The following is a 12,798-nucleotide window of genomic DNA, read 5'->3' as shown; positions in this document are numbered from 1 at the left end:
AATTGGGCTTGGTGTGGAGGGTGTTTAGGCGGACATGTAGGGGCTATTGGGCAGGTTCTTGGGCACGTAGGGTATCAGGGTTGGGTGTGGGGTTATTGGGCAATCTAGGTGTCGGGGTGCTCAGGGCAGGTAGGGGGAATCTACGCGGGCATGTAGGGAGGGCCGGTGCATTGTGGGTAATCTAGGCGGGCATGTAGGGAGAGGGAGGTGGTGGTGCATTATGGGTAATCTAGGCGGGCATGTAGGGAGGGGGCGGTGCATTGTGGGTAATCTAGGCGGGCATGTAGGGAGAGGGAGGTGGTGGTGCATTGTGGGTAATCTAGGCGGGCATGTAGGGAGGGGGCGGTTCCTTCTCTGGCATCTTCATGGCCATCTCATAGGTGGGAAGCACATACTGTGGAGAACACACACACACACACACACACACACACACACACACACACACACACACACACACACACACACACACACACACACACACACACACACACACACACACACACACACACACACACACACACATTTAATTAAGGAAACAAGGACTCGATGCTCCTCTGTTAGGTGATTTACCACTACTGTACCTCAAGGTTAATCTAGCCTGGTTTGCTACTGAGCCAGCTTCTAGGAACGCCCTGCGCATTTGATGCTACGGTGATTGTATGGCGGGAGTTACGTTCATCACATTAGCTCTTAGCTTAATGCTATTTCAGCGGTGAATGACCGCCAGACAGCGGAATTGTAAAATAGGCTATAAATAGATCTAGCGACGGCATATTTAGATACTACAATGTTGATTTATCCCTTCGATTCTCAATATCTACGTACATAAGTGTGCAGAATAAAGAAAATAATAGGTAGTAGCTTGGGTGGTAGCCATGTTTGTTTTCAGGTACCCTGATGAGAGGGAGGTGGCACACAGCATTTTGGGTACAAGGCAGCACCAAGTCAGCATCTGATGCTGCCCTCAAATATCCCCGTTACGCCCACAATTGCAGTGAACTGCCAAGAGAGGAAATGAAGCAATTTTTTGTTTCGAATCACACTTGGTGACTTGCTGTCCAGTTAGCTCATTGGAAGGACGGCTGCCTCTCCCGTTTCGAATCGACCCTACATTATAGGGCTGTGTGCTTGTCTGAGCAGTACTCTACTCTACTCTGCTCTGCTCTGTGTGTACCTGGGGAGGACTTTCGAAGGCGGGGTAGACGGCGATCTCTACTGTACTCTAATACATAGGGGTGCAACGGATCAGAAATCTCACGGTTCGGCTCGTTCCTCGGATCAGAGCCCACGGATCGGATCATTTTTCGGATCAGCAAAAAAAAAAAAAAAAATCATTATTTTATTTTTTTAATTGATAACACAAATAAACATAAGCTGTGTCTTTGTTAGGGGTGGGCATAGATAATTTTTTGAATGTAGATTAATCTCATTGCAATTATGAAATTAATCTAGATTAATCTATATCAAAATGTCTAATTGAGAATATGCACACTACCAAAATAATGGCTTAAAGTCTTGTGACCTACTGACAGATGGCGCATAGACCAGAACTCATGTCCTTAATTGTATCAATCTTTTAGGCCTATTGAAACACAATTGCCTCAGCGGTTCAGCATTTGAGAGAGAGAGAGAGAGAGAGAGAGAGAGAGAGAGAGAGAGAGAGAGAGAGAGAGAGAGAGAGAGAGAGAGAATCGGCATTGACTGTTAAAAAGGGCAGCGGCTGCTTTAAGAAGGCGGAGACTCTGCAGGGACATCAGAGCGCACAGAAAGTCTAACCAGATGATTTAACCTGCTCGCTGTCCTGAGAATGTCAGGAGTCACAACACAAAATGAATTCAGTTTGCCAAAGTTTTATATCACACGCGACAATCGCGGTACGTTACATGAGCATATCTCACTGCGTCGCAAATGCGCTGAACTCAACCGATCGCAACACAAACTTAGCGAGAGTAGTTCTAGACATTGACAGTTCGAGTTTGACAGTCAGTCTTCAAAATGCATGTACAGTAGGCTATCGCACGGAATGTTTAGCAACTATGGCACAGGCAAGATTTCGGGAACAGTTTGTGTTGTTGTTTGTGTTCCATGCAGTGCGTGAGGTAGACGTCCCAAACGACTAGATTGAACATGCGCACAATTTCATAAATCAATCCGCGGACCATGTGTGTGCCGAACCGAAATGATTGGTCCGAACGGACCACGGATCAATGATGATCCGTTGCGCCACTACTAATACAGTACACTGTCTGAAGGAAAACCAAAAATGTAATCATAACACACAATAGTTAACACACACACATGCACACACAGCATATATAGGTCACCCTCATCATCTTGTTTTTTTCTTAATGCACAAGGCTTTTATATTATAGGGAGCATGTTTCAAGATGGCTTATTATTGTATTGTATACTGTATTGTACAATTGTACTTTTAGATTATTTACATGTTTTATTAGAGTAGGTAGCCTGATCAGGGACTGAGGTTGCAAATTAGCTATCTAGCTATAAACCTTCCATGTATTCACATCTGCAAGTTGTGTCATGGCTCTGCCATGTCATGTTTGTAACAATGTGCACTGCATTGTCCCTGCCAAATAAACTACAAATAAATAAATACTCTGCACGTACCTGGGGAGGAGTTTCGAAGGCGGGGTAGACGGCGATCTCGGGCATGTTCCTGTTGTTGATGTACTTGTAGCAGTTCCACACGCAGTTAATCAGGTAGGACTGCAGGAAACAGGAAATGACATCAGTTAATCATGCAGGCCTACAGGAAATGACATCAGTTAATCAGGTAGTATCACAGGAAACATTCTTATTTCATGAATATTTACTATTGGTCAGAAGGGGGCAGCAGAGGGCAGTTTACTAAGGACTCTCAGTTAAAAAAAGTTTCCTTTCTGAATTGAATGAACACATTTTTTAACCAGGTTAGCTCATGAAACATTTTTTTTTTTAGTTTGATACTTTTTGGGTCCATGACACCAGAGTTTATATTCATATTGGGTGTGTTTACAGTGTTATATGTGTAAATATTGGGTGTGTTTACAGGGTGTTATATTGGGTGTGTTTCCAGTGTTATATGTATGTAAGGTCAGTACCTTAAGGATGATGAGGAAGATGAAGAGGCTTTATAATACTACAGTGGTATATATTGGGTGTGTATAAGTCAGTAGTGTGTTATATTATTATATTGGGTATGTGTACAGCAGAGGCGATTCCTCTTTGAGTACAAGGGAGGCGCCGCCTCCTGTCCAAAATCACGGAGAATAGTATGTAAACTAATGCTTTACACAACTTAATAACATTGCTATTTCAGACCCAGCTCCATAGAAAATGCATGTGCTCAACTTAGAGATGAAACCAATCTGTTATAAGATCCCGAGGCTCGCACGAGTTTTTTTCTGCTCATGACAACGCAAGCGAGTCGAGTCTCAATGGACTTCAATGGCATGTGGGATTGTACGATTTTTCAATGGCAAAATGCTAAACGGTCATTGGCTATTGCCGTGAAATTTTTTTGATTTTGAGACTGAGCCTCACTGGGAGTGAATGGAGAAGAGAGAGGAGGGGGGAGGGACCGGAGACTGGAGCTCCGACTTGTGATTGGGTGAACCCTGTGTCAGTAGGCTACAGTAATAGCTAGTTGATTTCATTTCGAAATGCGGATATGTTATTAATTTGACTGAGAAGTTTCGTTGTGGTAACCAGTGGGGAAGCTATTCATTGCGGTGTACTCCAGTTTTGTGTACATATTCTTGTAAACCTAGTGACACTTGCGAATAAAGTCTTAATAGTGGCATGTCCTTATCCTTTTTAATCTCCCAATTCAAAAGTTGAAGTTGCCTACTTTTCGTTAGGGCTAGCTTGCAAGAAAGCTAGAGAGCTATGCAAAATGCCAAGCATTGTGGATTAAATTCTGGCGAATTCCAGTCGTCCTTATGAGGAGAAAATGAATATCAAGGAGCAGAGCAGAGCACTGCCTAATATTGACTTGGTGAAAAAGGTAGGGAAGAACAACCGTTTCTTTTGAGCTTTCGTGGTGTCTTATCAACTGGTTAACTGCCAAGTCCCGTGAGTGGCGAGTCCTTGTTTCCTACTGTGTTGGCAATGTCTGGTAAATAATTAAAGATTTTGCGACCTCTAGTGGTAAGTTAAGCCGTGCACCCAGTAATGAACAAAGACAACGAAGGCAAACTAAATCACATCATTATGTGGCGGAGGTAGGCCTAATGATAATAATAATAATAATAATAATAAAAACATTTCCCTATGAATAGGCTACAAGGGGGATAATGATTAACAAATTTGCTTCAACAAGAGTCCTTTAGTGTGTGAGGCCATATGTGGCTCAGGACCAATGTAAGATGTGTGTCAAAATCCCCCCCCCCCCCCCCCCCCCTTTATTTTTGCGTTCTGGACATATTTTAATTGAACAGCCTCCCCAGTTTGACAGACTACCAGCCGCCACTGGTGTACAGTGTTATTATATTGGGTGTGTGTTACCTTGAGGATGATGAGGAATGCGAAGAAGACGAGGACGAAGAGCAGCAGACAGCTGGAGTCCAGAGACAGCAGATTATCCTTGTAGGGGAAGTCAGGCTGCACACACACACACACACACACACACACACACACACACACACGCACACACACACACACGCACACGCGCACACACGCACACACACAAAAGTTATGGTTTGCTAGTTTCTGGAATAGCAGAAAAGCACTGAATGAATATGCGTCTCTTATTTGTAGATATTTTATAAAGCATTGATAAAAATATTGCTAATGTGTGTTAACAGTTGTTCCAGGTGGTCCTTGATGCAGGGCAGGTACGTGAGGGAGGGAGGGAGGGTGTGTGTGTGTGTGTGTTTACCAGTTGCTCTAGGTAGTCTTTAATGCGGGGCAGGTAGGTGAGGGAGGGTGTGTGTGTGTGTGTGTGTGTGTGTGTGTGTGTGTGTGTGTGTGTGTGTGTGTGTGTGTGTGTGTGTGTGTGTGTGTACCAGTTGCTCTAGGTAGTCTTTAATGCGGGGCAGGTATGCGTGTGCGTGTGTGTGTGTGTGTGTGTGTGTGTGTGTGTGTGTACCAGTTGCTCTAGGTAGTCTTTAATGCGGGGCAGGTATGTGAGGGAGCTGACGGCCACCAGACAGCTGAGGATGAAGTCAAACATCTGGTAGCAGAGGAATGGGATCAACCAGCCGTCACGATGCTGTGGAGCACACACACACACACACACACACACACACACACACACACACACACACACACACACACACACACACACACACACACACGAGAATAACATTGCGCACCTTAAACCACATCATCATTTTCTTCTGGCCTAAATGTGACTCACACAGCACCAGTTCTGTCATTTCTAGTGAAGTTTCAGGATTTCTAGTTCTGGAATCTTCTTCCTTCTACAGGGATTCATACTGGACAAATGACCTAGTGTACCAGCAACCAACTAAACGATATCATTACATTCGCCTGGTACGTGAGTGATGCCTGAATATCTGACTTCAAAGATAACACACAAGTCACACAAGCAGACACTCACTACAGAGTCATGTAGAGATTACTACTGTACCACTACTGGACACACAAGTCACTCAGTACTATTTATATTTATCACCCAGTGAGCAGACGGAACGTCTTCTGATTGGCTGACTAGGTGTCCTTTATTCCCCGGTAGCAGGACACCTATGATGTCATGTGGGCGTCCAAGTTGCTTCTTTTCTAACTTTCTGGCGAAGTGCCTTTACTAGTTCTATCGCATCTGGTTGTCTAGTCAAGACCGCGCCGTTAGTTCTATCGCATCTGGTTGTCTAGTCAAGACCCCGTTACTAATTCTATCGCATCTGGTTGTCAAGTCAAAAACCCAGTCGTCAATTCTATCGTATTTGGTTGTAAAGTCACCCCAACATTCTGCGCGCGTCCTTACATGCCTCCGATAGAGGCGCGTCTCACTACATTAGGAAGTGGTGCCCATAGCAACGTACCAAGCGCAGTGGTGAATCTACTTTCTCACGAAGCCTTAGATCAACATATTAATAAATTAATACTTAAATGCTGGTAACCGGGTGATAAGTGGAATAGCGGCCTTCGAGGTGTCCCGATATCAAGGGAAAATGGCTGCGCCGTCGGGCTGTTTAGAACGCTCCCCCTCGTCCATTATTTCCCTTGATATCGGGACACCTCATCGGCCGCTATTCCATACTTATTATACAGACTACATTCAATACTATTGATATTCATTATACATACTATATTCAATACTATTGATATTCATTATACATACTATATTCAACACTCAATACTGTTGGGAAGGGATTGGGTGCTACTGGGTGTTTGGCGTAATATAAATATCTAGAGCGGTTCTAACAGGTCAAACCTTGGCACCCCTGGGTTCCTCTGAGGTGACACGGCGGTAAAAAAGTAAAAAACAAAAGTAAAAACATTTCAGACGCACATTACACACATGAGGAGTGAACTGTTAATACATACACACAAAATCAAAATCTCTCTCCCTTACTCTCTCAATCATCTTACACAAGCACACGCACACGCACACACTACCAAAGCCCCTCTCCATCTCCGTCCTAACAGTAGTGTGTGCAGAGCGCTGCCTTGCCTTTACACCCCTGACTCTCCTTCTGGGGAGCCGATTTGCACATCAAAGGTGACTCTCCTACACCGACACAATCCTCTCCTCTCCTCTATACGCCAAAATCCTCTCCTATCCTCTCTCCTCCACCACAATCCTCTCCTCTCCTCCCCTCTCCTCCCCTCTCCTCCACCACAATCCTCTCCTCTCCTCTCTTCTCCTCTCCTCTCCTCTCTCCTCCTCCACAATCCTCTCCTCTCCTCTCCTCTCGTCTCCACTCCCCTCCTCTCCTCTATACGCCAAATCCTCTCCTCTCCTCTCCTCTCCTCTCCTCTCCTCTCCTCTCCTCCACCACAATCCTCTCCTCTCCTCTCCTCTCCTCCACCACAATCCTCTCCTCTCTCCTCTCCTCTCCCCTCCTCTCCTCTCCCCTCCCCTCCTCTCCACTCCTCTCCCCTCCTCCTCTCCTCTCCGCCAAAATCCTCTCCTATCCTCTCACCTCCACCACAATCTTATCTTCTCTTCTCTTCTCCTCTCTTCTCCTCTCCTCTCCACGCCAAAATCCTCTCCTCTCCTCTCCTCTCCTCTATCTTCTTCTCCTCCCCTCTCCTCTCCTCTCCTCTCCTCTCCTCTATCTTCTTCTCCTCCCCTCTCCTCTCCTCTCCTCTATCTTCTTCTCCTCCCCTCTCCTCCCCTCCCCTCCCCTCTCCTCTATCTTATTCTCCACTCCTCTCCTCTCCTCTGTACCCCACACTGCTCTCCTCTCCTCTGTACCCCACACTGCTCTCCTCTCCTCTCCCCTTCTTAGTTTTCACTCCTCACATACATCTGTCGTCACTAACTCAATCTCTTCTTCCTCCCCTATTTCCTTCTTCCTCCTCCTCATCCTTTCTGCCCGTTCTTGCCAAATGTCTATGGTGTCCTCTGTTCTGCTCGCCTCTCATCCTCCTCCTCCTTCTCCTCCTCCTCCTCCTCTCATCCTCCCCTCTCCTTCTCCTCCTCCTCCTCCTCCTCTCATCCTCCCCTCTCCTTCTCCTCCTCCTCCTCCTCTCATCCTCCTCCTCCTCCTCTCCTCCTCCCCTCTCCTCATCTCCTCCTCTCCTCTCATCCTCCCCTCTCCTCCTCTCATCCTCATATCCTCCCCTCTCCTCCTCCTCTCATCCTCCTCCTCCTCCTCCTCATTTCTCTTATGTCCTCTGTTCTGCTCCCCTCTCCTCATTCTCCTCCTCCTCCTCCTCTCATCCTCCCCTCTCATTCTCCTCCTCCTCCTCTCCTCCTCCCCTCTCCTTCTCCTCCTCCTCCTCCTCTCATCCTCCCCTCTCCTCTCCTCCTCCTCCTCTCATCCTCCCCTCTCATTCTCCTCCTCCTCCTCCTCCTCTCATCCTCCCCTCTCATTCTCCTCCTCCTCCTCCTCTCATCCTCCCCTCTCATTCTCCTCCTCCTCTCATCCTCATATCCTCCCCTCTCCTCCTCCTCCTCCTCCTCTCATCCTCCCCTCTCCTTCTCCTCCTCCTCCTCCTCTCATCCTCCCCTCTCCTCTTCATTTCTCTTGTGTCCTCTGTTCTGCTTGCCTCTCCTCCTCCTGCTCATCAAAGGACGGCTGCAGAGACATGCGGCTGAGATACTATCTCTTCCACACAGGGACTGGACGATGCACACACACACTGTACTTACACTGATAGCTCCGTACACACACACACACACACACACACACACACACACACACACACACACACACACACACCTCCCCCCAGCTCTACTTACCGTGACGGCTCCGTACACCATCACACACACACACACACACACACACACACACACACACACACACACACACACACACACACACACACACACACACACACACACACACACACACACACACACACACACACACACACACACACACACACACACACACACACACGAGAATAACATTAAAACTCACTGACTTTGTCAAGCCTGCAGCACCCACACCCCACACAAGGCAACAAATACATACACACACCACTGCATGGATGGCAGGCACCATAGACATCTTACAGACACATTACGAAACACAACTACAAACACTCATACAACAAGCACCACCATTTCATGACACAGCATTTAACATTGCCACTAACTGGGCAAAAAAACGATACACACACAAACTCTCCTCTCTCACTCTACAATCAGCACATACACATGCCAGTTCTCTCCCTCCACCCGCACACCTACACACAACACCACAACAAACACCACAACCCAACCAGCACACAATACCCACAATCCCAGACCTCCAGGATCTAACCTCCTTCCCTCCTCTCTCACACACACACCCATCCAATGACACCCAGACTGCTGCACCTACACAAACAGAAACAGTAACACAACCAACAACTCCACAACACACACCACAGCCAACACTACATTTATCACCAACACACATCTCAGACACACACCCTGACCATGACTCGTCTACATCTACACAACCACAACAAACGCAAGCAACACCTTCACAACACAACACTGAAGCAGTCTCACCCACAATCCCACTCATACCTCCTCCTACCCCAGGCCAGGTTCCTATCCTACCTGCTCTAAGGAGGATCTCCTCCCCAGCCCACACCCTCCACTCCCCCCTCTCTGAATCTTGAAACCATTAGCTACACACCTCATATCAACACACACACAAGCTGAAGTACACCACAGACATTGCAGCCAAACACGCACAAACACTAAACCAACTGACCAACAGACACTACCCAATGCCCCACCTCCATCACACATTGTAACACACATCTCTAATTCTATCTCTCCTGCTTCCCCAGAATCTCTCAGGGGAGGGGCGGAAAAACGACCGCGACCACAGAGGGTGGTGATGAGCAGAGACGCCAACACAGTCAGCCAACTGGTTGCGTCCACAGCTGAACCCTCCACCTCCACAACCGTGGTGGCCCGCAGTCGTTCGAACCCCCCTCCCCCTCCCCCCCTCAACTCTCCGCCCCTCCTTTCCCCCCCCTCTCTTCTTACTCTCAACACCTGCCCCACATCCAAACACTTCAAACCCACCTACCATACCTACACAAAGAGTAAGGATGAATGGAGGATAACGCCACATAAACCGATTATCTTCATGGGAACTTCTAACCTCAACCGCATTCCCTCTTTCACACATCCACACATACAAATAGACAGCTACCCAGGGGCAACCACAAACCACATACTTCGAATGCTGGCAAAGACCCCTCCCTCACCTTCCACCAAGATGGTCATCATTTCGATTGGCATCAACAACAAAGATTATGACCCTAGACAGACCACATGCAGACAATTGCAATCCATATACAGACAGGCCACCGTGGTTTTCCCTAATGCCACCCTTCTTTTCCCTACTATCAATTTTTCTCTCCAGCTCACCCCCACCCAGAGGCAGAATTTGAGGGACATCAACACATACATACACAACCACCTCCCACACATTCCACCACTCCCACCAGCCAAATTCAACACCACACATGACCACATCCACTGGACACCCACTACAGCCATGCTCATATACAACCACTGGATCACATATTTACAGTTAAACAAACACATACCTTAACACAGGACACACCCTCAACATCTCATAACACCCCCAATTTAGATACACTGACCACAGACTCACTTATACTGAATCTTTCCACCACATTCACACCCACGGAGGCCCAACACACACTACTGGAAAAAGGTCTGTCTTTCATTCCACAACCACCACACAGGAACCAGGAGGAACTTCAAAGGGACCTTTATCTTTATCACCGCAGACTGAAACTCATTCACCATTTCAAGGATCAGGACAACTATACACCCATTCCATTTACATACCCCGCCACCTGGCAGCCTCCCAGCTCTCAGGTAGAGGGATCCATCATACATTTAATTAAAAAAGACCACCAATCACTTAGCAACAACTTACAACACATACCTCCCACAGCATCCAACATTACACAAGCAGAAAAACATGCCATTCAACAGTTAAAACACAACCCAAACATCACAATTAAGGCTGCAGACAAAGGATCAAAAATTGTCATCATGGACACCCACTCCTACATTCTGGAAGCCAACAGGCAACTTAATAACACTACATATTACAAACAGATACATACATCACTACAACCCACCACCCAACAAATAATCAGGGACCTAGTACACACATTATATGAACAACATTACATAACACGCAAACAGCAGGACTTTTTGATTGGACCCAACCACCCACGCACCAGACAATTTTACCTTCTCCCCAAGATTCACAAATCACCGGAAACATGGACCGTTCCCTTTGAGGTTCCTCCTGGCAGACCCATAGTCTCAGACTGTTCCAGCAGCACATACAATATTTCCATTTACATAGACCACCACATTAACCCGCTCTCTACACGCCACCCCAGCTACATCAAAGACACATACGATTTCATAGAAAAAATCAGACCCATGGCAGTTCCACACGACACCCACCTATTCACCATAGATGTAGACAGCCTATACACCAACATTGACACCCACAGTGGACTTCAAGCCATGAAAAAAACATTCTCTACCTATCCTGACCCCTCCCGCCCTGATGACATACTTCTCCAACTCATGAACATCTGTCTAACCCACAATGACTTTGACTTTGACAATAAAACATATCTTCAAATACATGGAACTGCCATGGGTCAAAGATTCGCACCATCATATGCCAACATCTTCATGAGTGAGTGGGAGCAAGCTGCATTGAGTAAGTGTCCATATCAACCACTTTTCTTTTTTCGCTTCCTGGATGACATTATCGGCGCTTGGTCACACCCCCTCCATCTTTTTGACACTTTCCTAGACATTCTTAACTCACACCACCCATCCATAAAACTCAAAGCAACAATTCACCCCCACACAGTAAATTTCCTTGACACCACTGTCTTCCTCGCCCCTATATCCCCTACACATAAAGCTCTACACACCAAAGTATATTTCAAACCCACTGATTCACACGCACTACTACACAAAACAAGTTACCACCCAAAACATACATTTAAAGGAATAATTAAATCACAACTGATCCGCTTCCACCGCATCTGCACCCACACCTCAGATTTTAATATAGCCACCTCCACACTATTCCAAGCACTACGCCGACGCCACTATTCAAAGCGCTTCCTCCGCACCATTAAAAACGACACACTCCTTGCACTTGCTCCCACTCACTCCCACACAGGCATAACAGACGTGCACACAACACCCACTACTACACATCCTCACACATCAACTACACACCAACACACACCAACACGTGCTACTGACCAACCACCACAAATGTCCATGACGGGTTCTGCCTCTAACCTTCCCCCTCTCTACTCAACCTCCTCTCAACGCCTGTCTACTCTCAACCACATCTCTCTACCCTCTCCCAGCTATGACCCCCCACCCAACTCTCTACTTAATCCCAATCCAAAATCCTCTTATATCCCCTTACCCATACCCACCCCTAATCCTAACCCCAACCTTCCTCCTAAGGAGCAAGCCTACCCACATCCTGGACCTGCGCCCACTCCTAACCTTAACCACTCCCCAGATGACCCATCCCCCAACCCTGCCCCTAATCCTAACCTATCCCCCAACCCTAACCCTAACTCTAACCCTAACCCTAACCCTGCCCCTAATCCTAACCCTAACCCTGCCCCTAATCCTAACCCTAACCCTGCCCCTAGTCCTAACCCTAACCCTGCCCCTAATCCTAACCCTAACCCTGCCCCTAATCCTAACCCTAACCCTAACCCCAACCCAGTTCCTAGCCCTAACCCATCCCCCAACCAGGTCCCTGAACCCAACCCCAACTCCACTACTTCATCCTTTCTGGAAACCCGACTGATCCCTCTGGTCTCTACCTACTCAACCTCCACACAGCAGCTCCACAGACAGTTTAAGAAACACTTCACAACCTTACAACAAAAAACACCCCTTTTCCGGGACTTCAAGCTCATATCAGCATACAGAAAAAACAAGAATCTTAAAGATCTCATAATCAGATCAACATTCAACCGCAAACCCCCACCGCCACCCACCAGAGAATCAGTACACTTCACATCCCAACTTTTCATCACAAACATACACTCACACCTCTCTGCTCCCACTACCATCCTGAACCCAGACACTTCAAATGTAGTATACGCCATCACATG

The 12,798-nt window shown here is 47.0% G+C and overlaps 1 protein-coding gene across 1 annotated transcript in view; it reads right to left on the bottom strand.

Moving 5' to 3' along the window:
* Positions 1–251: 251 nt before the first annotated feature.
* laptm4a (lysosomal protein transmembrane 4 alpha) overlaps positions 252–12,798 on the bottom strand; it is a 42,991-nt gene continuing 30,444 nt past the window's right edge. The window contains exons 4-7 of the mRNA XM_063223817.1: positions 5,090–5,212; positions 4,507–4,602; positions 2,629–2,727; positions 252–394 (exon numbers count right to left, since the gene is read on the bottom strand). Of these exons, the coding sequence (XP_063079887.1) occupies positions 320–394; positions 2,629–2,727; positions 4,507–4,602; positions 5,090–5,212 (393 nt within the window). The 3' untranslated portion in view covers positions 252–319. The remainder of the gene's footprint in view (positions 395–2,628; positions 2,728–4,506; positions 4,603–5,089; positions 5,213–12,798) is intronic.

The sequence above is a fragment of the Engraulis encrasicolus genome, chromosome 18, assembly GCF_034702125.1.
Source record: "Engraulis encrasicolus isolate BLACKSEA-1 chromosome 18, IST_EnEncr_1.0, whole genome shotgun sequence".
Classification (NCBI taxonomy): Eukaryota; Metazoa; Chordata; class Actinopteri; order Clupeiformes; family Engraulidae; genus Engraulis; species Engraulis encrasicolus.
Note: the sequence above shows the minus strand (reverse complement) of the source record. Positions and strands in the feature narration are given on the sequence as shown.